General features: G+C 42.8%; 4 protein-coding genes and 2 non-coding genes across 11 annotated transcripts; 5 read left to right on the forward strand and 1 right to left on the reverse strand.

The window, feature by feature from the left end:
• On the forward strand, positions 1-4,541 carry Nachralpha2 (nicotinic acetylcholine receptor alpha2). Its single transcript, XM_076801205.1, has 9 exons — positions 1-441; positions 561-853; positions 960-1,187; positions 1,269-1,313; positions 1,379-1,488; positions 1,731-1,911; positions 1,992-2,682; positions 2,750-2,958; positions 3,088-4,541. The coding sequence occupies exons 3-9, from the start codon at positions 1,008-1,010 to the stop codon at positions 3,292-3,294; spliced, it is 1,623 nt and encodes a 540-aa protein (XP_076657320.1). The 5' UTR covers positions 1-441; positions 561-853; positions 960-1,007; the 3' UTR covers positions 3,295-4,541.
• On the reverse strand, positions 4,010-9,569 carry LOC143361637 (lipopolysaccharide-induced tumor necrosis factor-alpha factor homolog). Of its 3 annotated transcripts, none has more exons than XM_076801209.1 (4): positions 9,250-9,569; positions 6,571-6,756; positions 6,097-6,370; positions 4,010-5,643 (listed from the first exon to the last, which is right to left on the reverse strand). In XM_076801209.1, the coding sequence occupies exons 2-4, from the start codon at positions 6,749-6,751 to the stop codon at positions 5,541-5,543; spliced, it is 558 nt and encodes a 185-aa protein (XP_076657324.1). In that variant the 5' UTR covers positions 6,752-6,756; positions 9,250-9,569; the 3' UTR covers positions 4,010-5,540. The 3 variants fall into 3 exon arrangements, with proteins under 3 accessions (XP_076657324.1, XP_076657321.1, XP_076657322.1); XM_076801206.1 differs by lacking the exon at positions 9,250-9,569 and adding an exon at positions 8,367-8,636; XM_076801207.1 differs by lacking the exon at positions 9,250-9,569 and adding an exon at positions 8,059-8,274.
• Positions 9,570-10,055: 486 nt separating this feature from the next.
• Cos (kinesin-like protein costa) lies at positions 10,056-12,463 on the forward strand. Its single transcript, XM_076801210.1, has one exon. It carries the CDS (start codon positions 10,107-10,109, stop codon positions 12,285-12,287), a length of 2,181 nt encoding a protein of 726 aa, XP_076657325.1. The 5' UTR covers positions 10,056-10,106; the 3' UTR covers positions 12,288-12,463.
• A 177-nt stretch (positions 12,464-12,640) lies between these two features.
• Positions 12,641-12,713, forward strand: Trnav-cac (transfer RNA valine (anticodon CAC)). Its single transcript has one exon. It is a non-coding gene; the product is annotated as a tRNA-Val (tRNA).
• A 301-nt stretch (positions 12,714-13,014) lies between these two features.
• Trnal-caa (transfer RNA leucine (anticodon CAA)) lies at positions 13,015-13,136 on the forward strand. Its single transcript has 2 exons — positions 13,015-13,052; positions 13,092-13,136. It is a non-coding gene; the product is annotated as a tRNA-Leu (tRNA).
• Positions 13,137-13,740: 604 nt separating this feature from the next.
• Positions 13,741-16,578, forward strand: LOC143361266 (odorant receptor 13a-like). 4 transcript variants are annotated; one of them, XR_013083429.1, is made up of 8 exons: positions 13,741-13,961; positions 14,215-14,504; positions 14,562-14,902; positions 15,102-15,284; positions 15,347-15,451; positions 15,559-15,717; positions 15,784-15,900; positions 15,995-16,578. XR_013083429.1 is itself a non-coding variant. In XM_076800529.1 (7 exons), exons 1-7 carry the CDS (start codon positions 13,888-13,890, stop codon positions 15,844-15,846), a joined length of 1,215 nt encoding a protein of 404 aa, XP_076656644.1. In that variant the 5' UTR covers positions 13,742-13,887; the 3' UTR covers positions 15,847-16,578. The 4 variants fall into 4 exon arrangements, 2 of the variants coding, with proteins under 2 accessions (XP_076656644.1, XP_076656645.1); XR_013083430.1 differs by having other exon boundaries at positions 16,293-16,578; XM_076800529.1 differs by having other exon boundaries at positions 13,742-13,961; positions 15,784-16,578.
• Positions 16,579-17,950: the final 1,372 nt, after the last annotated feature.

Raw genomic sequence — 17,950 nt, forward strand, 5'->3', positions numbered from 1 at the left:
GGGCGTAGGAGCCGTCGAGGAGGCGGAGAGTCCGTGCAGAACCGTCTTTTTCTATCGTTTAGTGCAACGCGAACAGGGACCTGCGCCATGATCGTTCGTCGCCAGTGCGCAGCTGCTCTCGGCCAGCCTAGTGCATGCGCAATGGTATATTGATCCCGGAAAATCTGAGATACACGTAACATCATCCAGTGGTCCATTGGCTGTACACAATGTCATTTCTGTTCTCGGTTTTTCCGGCATCTCGCGAGCGAAACGGTACCGAGCCGCGTCAGTAATGCGAGGCGACGCGTCATCGATTCTTCGTTACGTTCCGGATCGGCTCGCGGTCACGCGGGGATGAACGTTCAAAGGGACCGCGTTAGAAAAATATGATACTCTCGAAAGGGCACGGGATCGTATCCGTCGGGAAGCGTGTTTCGGGGAAACTGAATAGAGTCGCAAGTACGTAACTTCGGAACGCTGAGAGAGGAGAGAGCGACGATCGAGCGAGATCGATCGAGCGGATCCACACGATGTCGAACATCTTCGAGGAAGAAGTAACTAACGATTGCAATTTTCAGGTGAAGTCGCGCGAAACGACGCGGATCTACGGCCGGTCATGGAATAGCGTATAGTGCTACGTTCGGAGCCGGTACGTCCACGCGTAAATAGTGAACGATTAGGGGTGTTGTTGGTCTTTGAAAGTGCAGAAAACTGGAAGACGCGAGAAGCTACTTGAAATCGTGTTGCACGAAAAGCTGGCCCGCGAACAGGTCTGAATTATAAATGCTGATAGTTCGTGTGCAAAGGGAAAACTGAACGATCGTGGCCCGTCTCGATTTCAAATTAATACGTTCGGCAGGCAACGCAACAGGTTCGTAATTCCGACCTATTGGTGTCCGCACTTTTCCCGTATTCGACTATTATACGACGCAACCGTTTCGCTCGAGGCTAATCCGCTTCTCGAACTCACGCTGCAGGAACCTACGCTGAACTCTCGAAGACTAGACGCGCGCGTCGGCCGGAGCATGTTATTGCAAACGATCATCCTGATCCTCTCGGCGAGGCTGTGTCACGGTAACCCGGACGCGAAGCGGCTCTACGACGATTTGCTGTCCAATTACAACCGACTGATCCGACCGGTCCCCAACAACAACAACACCGTCGTCGTCAAGCTCGGATTGCGTCTCTCGCAGCTGATAGATCTCGTATGTAAATTGACGCGTTGCATGTTAACGATTCGTTCGGCTCGTCGGGAAACTAACGAAACTCGGGTTGAACGATTTCAGAACTTGAAGGATCAGATCCTCACGACGAACGTTTGGCTGGAACACGTGAGTACAGAGTTCGTTCGCCGATTGGTCGCGGGGACGCGAGCTTAAACAGAATTTTGTCACAGGAATGGCAAGATCACAAGTTCCAATGGGATCCAGCAGAATACGGGGGTGTCACTGAACTCTACGTGCCCAGCGAACACATATGGCTTCCCGACATTGTCCTTTACAACAAGTAAGCGATCGAAATCTATCCTCTAGACTGAACACTCTCTTCCAGTCCGCTGAAACTAGCAATTTACCGAATTAGCTCATTCGTGCGTTCGTTGATACGCTTTTGCAATTAGCTGAAAGGCTTAACACGCTTCCAATATAGTATACCAATCCATGAAGTAAACTAAATTTGATTAGGATCTGTTTTTAAATTTCTTTTTGACATGGAGCAGTCATTGAAAATAGGCTTGTGGTAATTTATAGTGCCGACGGGGAGTACGGAGTGACAACCATGACCAAGGCCATTTTGCATTACACGGGAAAAGTGTTGTGGACCCCGCCAGCGATCTTCAAGTCCTCGTGCGAGATAGACGTCCGATATTTCCCGTTCGATCAGCAGACCTGCTTCATGAAGTTCGGATCGTGGACTTACGACGGATTTCAGGTGCTCAACGAATACTCGAGTTTAATCTAACAATGAATTCGCTGGCGATACCAGTGTCTGAACATGTTCGTCTTTCCTAGATCGATCTGAAACATATTAATCAGAATAGAGGAGACAAAGTCGAGGTTGGCATTGATCTCCGGGAGTACTACCCTAGCGTCGAGTGGGACATATTGGGGGTTCCAGCGGAACGTCACGAGAAATACTATCCCTGCTGCAACGAGCCTTACCCCGACATCTTCTTCAACATCACGTTGCGTCGGAAAACGTTGTTCTACACTGTGAACCTGATCGTGCCCTGCGTGAGCATCTCTTACCTGTCGGTCCTGGCCTTCTACCTGCCAGCGGACTCGGGCGAGAAGATCGCACTTTGCATCAACATCCTGTTATCGCAGACTATGTTCTTCCTTCTGATATCAGAGATCATACCGTCTACGTCGCTAGCGTTGCCGCTGCTAGGCAAATATTTGCTGTTCACGATGATCCTAGTGGGCCTGTCGGTAGTGATCACGATCATTATACTGAACGTTCACTATCGCAAGCCCAGCACCCACAAAATGGCACCGTGGATACGGAAAATCTTCATAAGAAGATTACCGAAGTTACTTCTGATGAGAGTGCCGGACGATCTGCTGAACGATCTCGCCGCGCACAAGATACATGGCAGAGGGAGATCGGGGAAGGACAAGTTCAACGCTGCCGTTGCAGCCGCCATGCAGTCGTCATCGATAGTCTCCTCCCCGGACTCTGCGCGTCACCAACGAATCGGCGGTAAGCATTTTCGACTTGTTTTCATTAGTTTCCTTTGTCAATCGTTTAATCTATTCTTCGAACTCAGGATGCAACGGCCTGCACACGACAACAGCGCATAACAGATTCCTAGGATGCATAGGCGGATACAACGGACTTCCTACAGTGATGTCCGGTCTGGACGAATCGCTGAGCGACGTCGCCTCGAAGAAGAAATATCCGTTCGAACTTGAAAAGGCTCTGCACAACGTGATGTTCATTCAGCACCACATACAACGGCAAGACGAATTCAACGCGGTAGGCGACGAGGGATCTGTTTCTTACTTTGACCTTAAAATAAATATTGGAGAACCGTTTCTAACGTAGTGAAGACATTATTTCTTGGAGATGCGTACGAAGAATGAATGCAATTTTGTGTTACTGTAGGAAGATCAAGATTGGGGTTTCGTGGCGATGGTGCTCGACCGGCTGTTTCTCTGGATATTCACGATAAGCTCCATGGTGGGCACTCTCCTCATTCTCTGCGAAGCTCCGGCGCTTTACGACGACACCAAACCGATCGACATGGAGTACTCGTCGGTGGCCCAGCAGCAGTTTCTTCCCCGCAGCGATCTGATGGAAACTCTCGCGTAGAACCGGCGAAGTAGAACCGCTCGGAGACACGAAAGATCGCGTGTCGATCTCACATCTTCTCCTTATTACCCTTCGTTTCTCTTCATAGATCTCATGCTAGTCTAAGGATGGCTCCTGCAGTTCCCGAGAACCGTTTTCTCTCTTCGTCTATTGTCTCGGCAAACGCGTACAATCCGTGATAGCGTGTTGTGTATAAAAAGAAGAAACACATATTTCATTAAAAACCGAGTGTACTAATCACTGTAGTGTGCGCGCACGTTGAACAAGTGCTCTTGAATCCACCGGTAAATCCGTTTTATCGTACCGCTAATAGAATCGTTGCAGTATGCGAACTAGGTACTCGTAGGGATTTTGTAACCGTCAGTCTCACGTAGGAAACCGATTCCGAACGGAACATAACTGTACGAATCGAAGTCTAGCCGCGTGTAGCGCAACTCGTCTTTCGCTCGAGTCCTAGCATAACCGAGACCGTGGAAGTTTCTGAGAACATGTTTTACGTAGCGTACGTACGAGACTTTTGCAAGTACTAAAATATATATAAACGATCGTTTTTCATTTAACAGAAACAAGTATGTATATACTCTCGAGTCTGTTCAACATCTCTTGTACACTGATCAAGGTAAAATAAACAACTGTTACAACAACGTAACCGCCACCAGTGGTCGAATGTCTTCAACGTCGAACGAGCAAATACATACTTTCGGACTCTACCAAGTTTTTCGGCTTTCGTTTAAAACAAACGTATATTTTATTATTCCAAACACATACATGAAAAATATTATACATTAAATGCATATTCTGTAGAATACATTCATATTAGTAAACACTGAAACGCAGCCAAACGAATTGTTCTCGGTTTCATGTCTTCCTTTTTCTCTTTCATATAAATAGCCGGAATAAAGTGTAGCTGTCACATCATGTCACATCATGATCATGTCTCTATCGGGGTTCGCCTCGATGAAATTCTAAACGTCCGATCTTTACAGCAGCCGCCGTACAAAGTTAATCGGTTCACTTTCCCCCGTGTACACTGTGCAAACGGGTTCGTTCGAGATTCTCGGAAGCATGGGAAACCCTAGTATAGACACTAATCGTAATCTTTGCGCGGAGTCAGCTGCATGCTGGAAGTGGGGCATATCTCTTCTGGTATGCCCTTTAAATATGTATATAGCACTCTCTTTTTTCACTGCCTTTCTACAAAGAAATACATCGAAGAAGGCAAAGGAACGGACACTTAACGTTAAATACTTAGCCGAAAACGTAAAAAAACTAAAAAATACGGGCGAGAATTAAACAGTCCCTCCATATTTTACCATTGGAATAAAATTAATTGGCTGACGATCATCACAGAACGGGCAAATTGATCTCGCGTCAATGCGGATTGGCAAGCTGAGCCTTCGGTGAACGCTATTCTTCGCTGTTCCACGCGAAGGATATCGTTCACCAATTTTTAAAGCAATCGATCATTGCGGTTTCAACGCTTTCGGGACAGACCGTTCGATGTCGGTGTCGTGGCTGCCAATTTGACTTTGCTTATCTGGAAGCTCGAGCTGGTAACGCTGTCCCGAAGGTATGAATTTACGATCTCTGCCACGCCTTTCTCTATGGTGTTAACGATACCTACGCGATACGAGTACCCTCCTAAGTAGAAAAACATTATTAAAAATCAGTGGAATGCGACAGATACAAGTAGGAGGAACCAGTTCTCGGACCGAACGCTCGAAAATGATCTAATTCTATTCGTAAGACACACGCGCACACGTCCACAAGTGCACCCATTCGTTAAATTCGAGTCGAACATGAAACGCATAACCATCGTCGACTATCACTCACAACAAGTTCGCACACGTGTTGTCTCGCAAGGAATAAGCGTCATACAATAGTATTTTTCTGATACAAACTATGACAATCTCGTCGAAATTGTCCGTGCTCCGCTGGAACACTTTGTCGGCCGCACGTAGGTACGATCGATCACGATTAAATTCGTGGAATACGGTGAACACCCTTAGCTGCAGTTATTTGTTCATAATAAGGAATGGCAAAATCGATTAACCGTCGCGACGAACGAACCGTCTCGTCGAGGAAACGTGCGAGACCGTCGCGTCGGAGCGTCGACGTTCCTTGCGACGATCAAGCAAAGTAATACTTCCCCGAGGATACTGTTCGAAACGTTGCGACGTTCTGTTTCACTGTGTAAAAAAATCGTAATCAGTTATACGAATAATGTGCGCGTGCTCGGCTCATATTCAACCCTTCCACGTTCCAATATAGCCTTTACAGTTCGGACAAAAGTGGTGAACCCTCGTGAAACTGCTCATGCAGTACGGCAGGCACGAGCAAAGGCAACATCTGAAATTGAGAGAACTGTTGGTCAGAGACAATCGTTTCGACCATCACATTATCCGACGACGAATGGAACTGCCCAAGCTCAAAGAAGAACCGAAGGAATGGCGCGGAGATAACGGCATGCACACGATGCGATTGATAAAAGCATTTTGAGTCGATGTGTCAGGAGGTCAGAAAACAGGAAAGTGAAGCTGATTAGAAGGTCAAAAGGTTGGAGTAAGAAAATAACTGACTGTTGGAAAGTAAGAGGAGTCTCGCTATCGGATCTACCAAGGAAATCAAAATTACAAAAAAATTGTAAACCACCGGGATTTGATTTGATCATCTAGATATCCTAGATCGGATCCTTCCCTTGTTATGTTACAATAGTGCTGTAAAGATGTGAGCCATGATATTGCCTCTGCCGGAGACAGGTACATGAAAGTAGTGTAGGTAAGTCGAACTTAAGTTACTCACCCTAGTAAGCAGAGAACGATGCAACAAATGTGAGCGGTAGGCTGGTGATCCGATATCGTGGTGGTTTTGATGCTGGAGTAGCAGGTGGGACAAGTCATTTTTGTCGGGTTCGGACTCAGCGAATATGTCACCGGGCGATGGATAATTCTAACTTCCGTCGGTGGTGGTACATTTGGATTCGGAGTGAACTGCGTCTGCGATTGTATCGGTGGCTCACCAGTACCGGGATAATTTGACGGATATGACGGTGCCGGTTGATTTGACGATGGGTTATCTGAAATCGTTTACCATCGGTTAACTTCGTTTACCAGTACAAACCACACATTAGCGGGAGCAAGGCATTATACGAGTGGTTTCAGCTCTCTTGCTGCAAAGTACAGTAATGTCTCCTACATGTTTCATTGTTTAGGAGGATCACAAACAATTGATTCAAGCAGAAACCGTAATCAAATAGTTAATACTAGCTGTACGTACAAAATGGTACCGGCATGGCTGTTCCTGCTACCGGGTATGGAGGATTGTTTGGCTGGCCCGGAGGATTGCTTATATTTCCAATAGCTTCTTCATAGGAGGGTGGCGCCGTAGGCGGTGGTGCTGTTGATGGTGGTGCTGATGGCTCAGCACTTCCAGCCGCAAATCCTATGTTCTTCTCCATTGCACCTAAAAAGATACACTTGGTTAAACTTGGTATTTTGATTGCCTAACCATAAAACTATAAAAAACGAAGGATAATCAACCGGGGGCAAAAATAGCAAAAAACGGCAACCTATTTAAGGAAAATAGGAGCCATTTTCGGAATAATCGGCTTTATACCGATCGTATTTTATAAAAATGGATTTCAGTACCGGTGGGCCGGCCATCAAAAGTCGAGGCCACCTCGCGCTGCTTCACTCTTCCGAGATAGCAAACGCTGATAAACAAGATTATTTTCTGCAAACATCACGACCAGACAACGCGGGTACGCTGAATCGCAAGTTACCAAGGGTGGACGTGATTGTTGTTTATTGAGGATCAGACCGCATGTCCCGTTGCACCATGTAGCTGGTTCGATCATTATCGCGGATTATTTCAGTCTGGCCTTGATTCGCGGCGTAATTGGGTCGTATAGAAGACCGCGAAAGAACGCGTACACGTTCGAACGCCATAGCGTGCGCCGCGATGAGGATAGACGAGCGCGAAAGTGCTCGCGACAGAATAGAAAGTTGAGCGGATGTGTTGAGTAACCGAGGTAACGCAATATATAATACACGTACGCATGTATGAGTCGCGCGAGCCTTCGTCAACTTAGATCCAGGAAGTCTCCCCCACATTTTCTTCTCGAGAAGATCTTAATTAATCCCGCGATGTTGTGATTGCGACTTGCGGTACAGTCTCAGAACGAAAATTGAACCGATACACATCGAGCCATGAATAACGTGTACATAGTTCGACATATCTAGTTCGAAATATTTATTTTAATGTAATTTAATATTTAACTCTAAATATTTCCTTTTACTCTAATATTTAGTTCTAAATATCCCCTTTTATCCTAATATTGAGTTTATTTTAAATTATAGCTGTGTACGCTACTGTACTATAGATAAACGATTGCAAGTGTACGCTTTGACATTAAACCCAGTGATTCACTAAACACACTTCGCTGTACGTCATTATTTCTCAATATGCCGGCCGATCCAACCCAGAATTACTAAATAAACAGAAACGTTTACCGAACTAATTGAAAATCGCGAATACGTTCGAATAAACACACAGTACGTATTCGTATACATCGAGATAACGCACGATCGCTCGGATTACCGGAAGAATCCATAATCATCGATCGGCAATTTCGACTTAACAAAGAGGTTGAAACATTGAAAATGAACATACAAAACAAAACCACTGGTATGGCGAAGATGAGAGGAGGAACGGGCATGACAATGTACCAATAATCGATTTTATAAAACGTTTATTAATACATACCCAAATTACATCATCAGTAAATTGTTTATACTTCCGTGACTCGACGTTTTCTCAAGTAAACTAGATGCATGTTCGATTATATAAGTATCGCAGATCGAAAGAGCGAAAACAGAATATTGCCTCTTTTAATTGACGGCTATAAAACACAAACGTGACGTAAAAGTTCACGCGTCAATGTAACTCCTTTTAGGTCTCGCAGTATTTGAACCAGGCTTATTTTCAACGAGGTGGAATTGTATGTTTATGTTCATTCGACAACACGCTGACAAAAGCAGAAATATTAATACACAATGTGTTGAAACGCTTACGTGAATTATGACGTTCGATGCCCAAATGTAAGCGTGCACGGCAAAATAGAGGTTATAGGTTTACTACAGGACACTATCCAGTCGTAGTTTCCTCAAGACCATTATCTTGCACAGTTCATTTCGAGATCAGCAACTATCACAAAGTTTCGCGATAGAATTCGGTAAATAGAAAGTAATAACAACACAAGAGACTTCAAAAATGATCGGGTTGCGAGAAGTAAAGCGACTGACAGAATTCTGTTGAAAGTTGCAACTTGCAACTTTTGCGAACGACCAATAGCAATGAACTGTTCCAGAAGGGAGTGTAAAGAAAATGGCGCCAAACTTGAAAACGAATTAAAACATCCGGAGGAAGGAATAATGCGTTCCGAAGGAATGTTATTAAAAGCAGAAAATTATATAAACTTGTTATTTACAACTGATAATACAAAGAAGCGCCGAAATTTTTAGAATAATTCGTGTGTTTTCTAAATACTTGACTAGAGCAGGCAAAGAAACGATAGCAAGTTTCTCCATAGACGTAGCGCTCGTAGCGCGTTCGTGGCGAAAATAGCGCGCGAAAATACGAAAGCAAGTAAAGCTTGCGCGACTATTAAGAAAATAATACACCTTTATCATCGAATAAATTTTTGGTTTCAAAGAGGATATTCTCTCTGCTGGTATACAACTCACCAAAATCAGAATCTAGACTTTAAATTATTCAAGAATGCCAATTGAATTTGTAGTTGGTGATTACAGTACTACCAACTTTCATACAGTAGAAGCATTTAAGCGAATGGCAACGAGTCATTGAAAACAATAAACATTACGTAAAAAATACTAAAAAAGTAAACACAATAGACCTGTATTCTACAATGCACATTGAATTAGCTACTGTTTGTACCTGTGTGTACAGTATATAAAGTTTTTGGTTCGTGTGGCACTTGTTCAAAAACTGTACCTCCTTCGTGACAGAACACACTCACTCTTCCAGACTCTTCTGTGTGTGAATATCTAATCGTGATGAGACTACAACGAATGAAGTACGAAAAGAGAATTTTAAAAACTTTTATGGGTATATGAGCCTCGTAAATTTACGCACAAGGAATGGCGGAGGGCGAGTCGAAGATGTCCGAAAAGATCCGAACATAGCCGAAGGCACGCAAGTGCGAAAAGGATCGTAAACCTGAGAATTCGAGGAAGAGTGAGAGAAATAATGCAACCAGGGGGCATAAGCTGAAATGCAAATAATTTAACCACTAAGTTGCTGGCCCCGAGCACTAGGCGGCGTTGGTGTTCCCCATCACGTGATGGGGGCACATGCGCAGAACGCTTGCTTTGCTCTGACTGACGCTAACGCTAACCGACGCTAACCTAGCGTCCAAGCGTCCTGTACAGTCCTGTAGCATCCATACTGTAATTCACTGGAATTGTAGAAGAAAATAAATGGATTTATAATAAATATTTATTTTTATATATTTCAAGCTGTATAAATTTCTACCCTTTCCACTTAAAAGATTAATTGTACGCGTGTACATGAAAGTACATATAGCTACAATAGAGTTGTGTGAGTCACGCGAGTATCTGTGTGTGAGTGAGTAGCGTTTGTATCTACATATATATACTGTTATTAGTTCGGGCCCCGAGCACTAGAGAGCGCTAAAATACTGGTCACTTTTATAACACGGCAGCTTGCACCCCCTGAATGCAACGCTAAGGAAGTACACAAATGTTCTGGAACGTAACCGCAAAGATTTTAGAATGCGACCACGACGAGAAATAGAGAATTTTCGCAATAATTACTATGACACAGACTCAGAATCCCCGAATGAAAATTTATTAAGACTGATTAAAGTTGATAAAACTACAAGTTTTAATAAACTTGTTCAGGTAGAAGAATACAACTCTACAAGTAATTGTTTAACGTGTTCTGCATGTTTGGGGAGTAAAATGTCTGATGATAAAGCAGAAGGAATAGATGAAGAAGAAGAAGAGACTGATGAAGATGAATTGAGGGAAGATGAAGAAGATCAAGAAGAAAGAGATGACATTGAGGATGAAGAAGAGGAGGAAGATGATTACGTTACACGCTTAAAAAATTCTGTTTTTCAAGAGAAATTAAATGACTACATGCAACAGTTCAAAATACAGACAGATGATATCATTCAATCAGAAACAGATGATACGAAATTAGGAATACATGATATGTTTGAATCTGTAGAAAAGCCTGTTCCGGTTAGGCGTAGAAATTCCAGAAGGAACTCGATCCTTCCTGGATCTGAAATGTGTAATGAAATAATAGCTTTTAATGATAACCTTAAATCTAATCAAAACCAAATGTTGACTAACAAAATATTAGAATATCCTACTACAGACATTGTACATAATTGTATCCCCGAACCGATCACAGAACAAAATCCACCAAATGATAAAAATAATTCTACAGATCTCTTGATCGATGTTCTTGAAACGAAAAAGTTACCTGAACCCATGAAGGAACTGAAAATTTTGATGTCTAATAATGACGCGAAGCAAACTCAGGTAAAGAAAATTCAGTTAACCCTTGACGAGGCTCAGAAACATATGAAAGAGCTTAAATCGACTGCTAAGATTAGGCTCTTCATGATGGAAGATTTGGCAAAGAATGAAAATACACTTGCTAAAGCCACTGCAAAGTTTCAACATAAACGTACTGAATTGGAGAAAAGGTGTTCTCAGACAGAGTCAAAGATATCAGAAGTAAAATCTAGACCTGATTATGACTTCTTTTTCAAGAAGCCTCTCTTAAAAAAGAAAATAGAATTATACAGGAACAGGACAGTTTATTATAAGAACCGATTGAGAGACATTGCAATGATACATCAAACTGCACTCGAATCATTTAAAAACAGTACAAAAATTTGGAAGTCATTAAATGCCTCTACAGAGGAAATGATTAATCTAAAAAGGCAATTGATGACAGAAGTAGAGCGTAAGCAACAATTAGAAGAAGAACTTGCAGAAGATCAAAAGAAAATTCATGAACTAGAAGAAAAATATAATTTAACTGCTTTCAAGCTCAAAGAGATACAATCGGATAGCGAAGATGGAAAAGACAAATCAAAAGGTAATTATCCAGATAAGAAGAAAAATCTGTTAGATGTCAGTGCAAGAATTACACATCTTGACACAGTTTTAAAAGAAAAATCTATAGATTTGGAAAGGACAGCAGATATAGATGAAAAGGAAGCTCTGAGAAATGAAATTCAAAATTTAAGACGTACCAGAGACTGTTTAGTTGATGAGAAATGTGATCTTGATGAAAAGTTCCAAAAAGAAAAAGCCTTGTCAACTGTAGAAGAACGAAAATTATTGGAATGTGGGGAAACTATTGAAGCTATAGATGCCATGATAGAACACAAAAATGAAATGATATGCGGTAGGAAAGGCTTTGATGAAAATCAAGCACAACGGGAGAAAGGGGAGAGAATGCTAATGGAAAGACTCGCAAAACTATCAGATGGAGAAATGAAAACGTTGTTTTATAAGTATTTCTTAAAAGTAATCGATTTAAAGGAAAGTTCAAAGAATCTTGAAGTCCAAGTTGCTGAATTAGAATGTCATATAGAAACGCAAAAATGGGAAATACAAACTCTGACTAATGCATTGAAACAGACAAAACTAGAAGCTGAAAGAAGAATTGTTCTGATGCAAAGAAAATATGAACAGAAACTGCTTGCAATGTATAGACACATTGGAGAAGAAACAAGTAGTTCGGGACCCGAAACATTAGATACAGATACCGAACTTGCTAGACATATAGAAGAAAATGAAAATTATCCATACCCGGTTAGGATACCACCGCCGGCTAATGCAATTCAAAGGCCAACAACCAAAGTCACTAAAGAACGGAATAAATTGATAATACAAAAAACTACTGGTCGAGATAAGAGAAGGAAATAATCTCATTAGCAATTTATTCATATTTATTATTTTATATCATTGAATTGCTGCTCCTAATCTTGTAGTAACTGAAATTGAAGTTGTGAGTTGCAATTTAATTTTGTTATGATATTATATTAACAATTCTGTACACTTTTGTATAATGAAAAAGACGAATAAAAACTTTTTTGAATGAATCAATATGTGTATTTGTTTTTATTACTAACCCATGTACCTTAAGAAATGCGTAACGTAGTAAAAGATTAAATATAATATTGCGCTATATTTATCATGATTTAGATAGTGAGTCAGTTGTAAAGATTGTTTATTTCATTAGGTTTATAACAGGTCTTTTGGAAAGTCTCTGCATAACCGTTTCCGTAGTGTAGTGGTTATCACGTGTGCTTCACACGCACAAGGTCCCCGGTTCGATCCCGGGCGGAAACAGTTTTTTTTAATAATATTTTTATTTTATTTTGAACAAGTATTTACGTAATTATATTAATTTTCATCTGATTCTGTTTATACATTTTCTTCCTGTTCACATTTTTATTGTTTCACGGTAACAATATTTCTAAATAGACTCAACGCGAAAAAACGTTGTATATAGTGATATTAACATTTTTGCGCAATGTGTTAGTAAGTTATGTTTCATTAGAACGCTAGATTTTATTATATAGTAGAATAATTTATAGATTTTACCTGCTGAGTAGAACGAGATTTGAATTTAGAGAGTTGAATCTCAACTGTCAGGATGGCCGAGCGGTCTAAGGCGCCAGACTCAAGGTTCATAACCTTCTCAGTTTAATTACTGAGTTCTGGGCATTCTGGTCCTCTTTGAGGGCGTGGGTTCGAATCCCACTTCTGACAAATTTCTTTTGCCACGTGCGACTAAAACAATTTCATTAGAAATCACATTTTTTCCAAATTAAACCCTTCGAAAGTTCTAAAAGCTCTCGCTCGGACGCAAAACCGGCGGTCCCCTGTTCGATTCCCGATAAAGAATACATTTTTTTTTCACGTGAAATCAAACGAATTTACATCTAGACAGTCCAATAATAATATTTGTCAATCTTTTATGACAAACAATGGGATATTGTTTAAATAAAAAAAAAACTTACACGCACGTCATTCTTCGTGCCGGAAACCCTCGCGCTTACAACGGAGCGCTGAAACACTGAAATCATTTTCGACATCGTCGAACTATACGTTTGCTACTGCAACCGCGAATATTCTATAGACAGTACTTGCGACAATAGCTTCGGTGCATGTTTCTTTACACCGTATCTATCCTCCGCGCGGGCAGGTAATAGAACGTGGTATCGTTTGTCTATCGCTATGCAATTACTGTCATTTTTATCGACATTCGCGGAAGCGTTTAAGGGACCCAACACGTGCAACACGGCGGGCTCTGTAATTTCGGAAAGCGGCTGTACAATCGCATCCGTTTATCCGCAATTTTCTCGAAAGGTACCGTGGAAGATTGAAAGGAAATAACCCCTGATAACGCGACAAGATTATGCCAAGCCATCGAACGAGTTGCACCTACACCACGACGTCGTGACTCTTCCTGGCATAAACGCCTTATTTGTCTTGCGACTCGCAGAGAGACACGTTACCAATGGCTCCGAAGCCAGGACATCAGGTGTTGGAGTCGTTTCGACGTTTACTGAATCTTCAAATATCTTATTTGACGTAAGAGTCGCGGTGTGTCGATGTGAACGTCGCCCAGAAAGTGAGAATTAAGAACGTGTGAAAAATTGTTCAGAGAATGTTTCGATCAGATTGACGCCCACACGGTGTCGCACCAGGTGGAAACAGTTAACACCGTCGTGCACAATTGGTTCTTACTATCTGAACGAGTTTCACAGGACGTTCGTCGTCGCTGTAAGTAGTTCTGTAATCGAGAAGACAAACTAGGAACGACGCGTTGCTTTCGTCAGTACAGGTACAGTGGACTGTGGGTCTTAAAACCAAACACTCGACCGGTTCTGCGATACGGATACTTCGCTTGGAAAATATTCATAATCGCGACGATGCACATCTTCACGATCACGCTTCTCGCAGATATTTGCATGAGCATAGACGACATATCGGTTGCCACCGATAGCGGTTGCATTTGCGCGGGAATGATCGTTGTGTTGTTCAAAGCCATGCAATATCAGTTCAACCAGAAAAAATTAGAACGTTTACTGGCGAAAATATTAAAGTGCGCCGACGATCTCGTTGAATTTTCTGGTAAGTTCGATACGCAGCGACCGGGAACATTCGAAATGACATCGAAGTTATTTTCAGTGGACAGTGATCGTATCACGGCCATTATCAAGAGGCACTATACGTTCAACAAAATAATCTTCTACGGATTTAGGGCGGTCGGGTGTTGTTTAGTAATAGCTCTGTTATTCTTTTCGCCGATGAAGGACGGTTTACCAATCAGAGCAAAGTATCCGTTTGACACCACGACATTTCCTTATCGCGGGATCGCTCTCGCCGTCGAAACGGTCGCAATTTCTAGCGGCGTGCTCGCGATACTTGCGATGGACAGTATCTCGCTATACTCGTGCAATTACACCACCATGCAGTTAGACATTTTGAACGTGAATTTCGAGAACTGCGACAGACAAACGGCCAACAATGTAAGCGAGAACGCACAGCGATATTCGGACATGTTGCCACGAATTTTATCCTCGCCGATTGTTGGAAGCCGTTCAGCGCTCTTACCGATACCATCGGAAAAAATCCACTAGACCATAATGTCCGGACATTGCTGTGCGTCGGCTGATTGCAGCTTCGAGGAATGATCGCGTATTCATCGTATTTATGTATTTATCGCAGACTGGTAGCGTTTACGGGAAACCGAACGACAGTTTCATGAGGCGTTATAAGACCTGTCTTCGATTCCATCAGCAATTGATGTCCACGACCAGCGATTACAATAATATCTTTAGCTCGAGCCTATTCGTTCAGATGTTGTCGAGCACCTCGATTATTTGCTTGACTGGTTTCCAGGCTGTCGTGGTAAGGCATGATTGGTCGAGCACGCTGCTCAGATCGTGATCGATTTGCATCGTTTGGAACAGGTCGGAGGGCAGAACTCGGACATCATAAAGTTCGGGATATACCTGAGCGCCGCCACGTCTCAGCTCTTCTACATCTGCTGGGCGGGAAACGAGCTGACCTATTCGGTAAGGGTTAATCAGTACGGCGTAGATTAATTAGACCTAGCCGGCTGACGAATCGACGATCGTTCTGCCTGAAAATCGCATGTTTTAACGCGTTCATCATCGCTCAGTGCTCGGTGCTCGACAGAAGTCAATGGCTCTCGAACTGGCATCGGGAGGATTTCCGTAGTATTATGCAATTGTTCGTATTGTCTACGATGTCTGCGAGAAACCCTTTGTATCTGAAGGCTAGCTCGTTCTACGTATGTTCCTTGGAAACATATATCGCGGTACGTTCACTAACATCACGGACGTTCATGCATTTTTCCTGTATTTTACCTGTAACGATTTCGCAGATTATCAGATGCTCTTATTCCGTGTTCGCGTTGTTGAACAACATGCACGCGACGGATTCCTGATGCAACACCGTCCTCACTTTCGTGCATCGTTGCGGGTGTTTGTCGTACAGCCAGGTACGAATAAATTTTTAGCCCTCGAACGTTGCCTGTATATTCATTTCCTTTGTGCATTGCGATCAAGTGCAGAGTAACACTTATTGGTAAATAGTTATTTAGGTGGTCGTAAGGAAAAGGATTTAAAAGTTTACCGCGGACAGGAACCCGTTCCTTAGTCATGCTTACGGTAATTCCAGCTAACCTCGTGCTCGCAGTCTCGAAAATTATGGTCGAAAGGACTCTCGCCATGGCTGTCGGTTATTTATCGATTCGTTCTATACCGTACTCGATAATGTGCGTCCAATAATAGCTAGCGACACCGACAATTTTCACTTTATTACATAGAATACTGAAAATCTATTCCGCAGAACCGAGACTCAGCTACGCGAATCGAAAATCTTCTGTTCTAGTCGGATTAGTTGATTAAACTAGGAACATCGGGTAACACGAATTGGCTCACCGTTGCGCCACCAATTTACGATTAGCCATAAACGCCGTCGCCGTAGTCAATGAGCGTCACGATGATGGGCGCTCGTTCCGCGTAAATGATCCTACAAACGCGAGGGAAATCCAAACGACAGGAATTAAGATTTATTTACTTTTTAGTGACTCCACGCCGTTAATCCCGACTCGAATTTCTTTGGAATCCGAGGTTTGGGGATCCCCAAAATGTCTAGATCATTTTAGTACTTTCAGCGCTGTGAGAAATGTTTATCATTCGGAAAGCAATTGGAGATTGCAGAGGAGAGTAGTTTGTCGAAGAAGAAGAAGAATGAAGTGTACGAAAACAACATCCTCGTGGCGAGACACGTTTCTTAGACAGATGGTCGCTCTAACGCGTCTCAGCTAACTGTAGATCTCGCTGGATCACTAATTTTCCTATTCGTGTGTGTCACTGGAATCCACGCATGTATTTTTGTTATCCCCGATATTTCACGCAGTCCGGTTCGAATTTACGCTGAAACCCCTGTCGAGTGTAAATACCAAAAGAGGTATTCATAATGTATTATCGCACTAAAAATTGCTCAACACGACAAACCGTTTGAAATGAAATTCGCCGCGTGCTGCGAGTAACGCTGCGAAGGATCGTCGAACAGGATCTGGCATGATCCAGTCTTTCGTGGACAGGTTTAAAGGAGCAAGTTAAAATGACGTATTGGCTTGGCGTAATGAATTTTACGAGGAACAAGATGCCCGCAGGTTGCCGTCACATCTTCCAAATCTACTGGCGGCACTTGATAAATTTATGCAGGATCGATGAACGAGAAGTGTGACGACACACGTTGGCTGCATCGCGATCGACATGGCGGACGCGGATGAATTAATGACGGTACGTACCCAATAACGAACCTAGAAATTAAGGAGATACGGAAAATTTATTCAGGTAATTTCTCAACTTTGATTTGGCAATTTTTATTCGCGGACGAAAACGTTGTGCCCACGCGATACCAAGGGCTCTTGTCCGTCCCTCGAGGAATTCAGGATCGCAATTATCACCGTTACGCCGGACGAGCTTACGACGAGAAAAGAAAAAAGAACCGGGGCGTTATTTTTTAATTATCCTCCGCCGATATTTTTAGTAAGTATCAGCATACCGTCGGCGGAGGGAGTGACAATTTTTGATCCCGAGCCGGATACCCGGTCCAAGCTTATCTCGCAATCTACCCAAGAATGTCCTAAAAGTTTTGAGCTGCTTAAAATATCGGCAAAGGTAGACCGGCCATTGCCGTAAACGTACGAGTTTTTCGCATAACAAGGAACGCGGCAAGTAATTATTTCGAAAGCTTACTGCCCGTTGCATTGATTCGCCAAGGGATTATCGGCCGGATCCGTTTCGAAATCTTTGGCCGTGCGGATCGGTGACCGATAAATTTCTGGATTTGTTATCGTTCGAGGGACATAATTAAATTAGGCTTAAACAGGTATGCAGTGTCGTCCTGTTTGTCTCGTACGCGCACGGTCGTTTCCCTCGGCAGTTATTCGAACGTAGCGTAGAAGTAGGAAAATTATGCTATCGTCTGCTGGCGAGTAATTTCTGCACGCTAAATATACAGCTACGCTAAAGCGC

Source organism: Halictus rubicundus, chromosome 15 (genome assembly GCF_050948215.1).
Source record: "Halictus rubicundus isolate RS-2024b chromosome 15, iyHalRubi1_principal, whole genome shotgun sequence".
In the NCBI taxonomy this organism is placed as follows: Eukaryota; Metazoa; Arthropoda; class Insecta; order Hymenoptera; family Halictidae; genus Halictus; species Halictus rubicundus.

Coding starts and splice junctions, on each gene's coding strand:
- Nachralpha2 (XM_076801205.1), top strand. CDS start 1,008: ATGTTATTGCAAACGATCATCCTGATCCTCTCGGCGAGGCTGTGTCAC. Junction 1,314..1,378: donor CGAACGTTTGGCTGGAACAC/GTGAGTACAGAG, acceptor ATTTTGTCACAG/GAATGGCAAGATCACAAGTT. Junction 1,489..1,730: donor GACATTGTCCTTTACAACAA/GTAAGCGATCGA, acceptor GGTAATTTATAG/TGCCGACGGGGAGTACGGAG.
- LOC143361637 (XM_076801209.1), bottom strand. CDS start 6,751: ATGGAGAAGAACATAGGATTTGCGGCTGGAAGTGCTGAGCCATCAGCA. Junction 6,371..6,570: donor AGCCATGCCGGTACCATTTT/GTACGTACAGCT, acceptor AAACGATTTCAG/ATAACCCATCGTCAAATCAA. Junction 5,644..6,096: donor ATCGTTCTCTGCTTACTAGG/GTGAGTAACTTA, acceptor TCTCAATTTCAG/ATGTTGCCTTTGCTCGTGCC.
- Cos (XM_076801210.1), top strand. CDS start 10,107: ATGCGACCACGACGAGAAATAGAGAATTTTCGCAATAATTACTATGAC.
- LOC143361266 (XM_076800529.1), top strand. CDS start 13,888: ATGGCTCCGAAGCCAGGACATCAGGTGTTGGAGTCGTTTCGACGTTTA. Junction 14,505..14,561: donor CGATCTCGTTGAATTTTCTG/GTAAGTTCGATA, acceptor AGTTATTTTCAG/TGGACAGTGATCGTATCACG. Junction 15,718..15,783: donor CCTTGGAAACATATATCGCG/GTACGTTCACTA, acceptor ACGATTTCGCAG/ATTATCAGATGCTCTTATTC.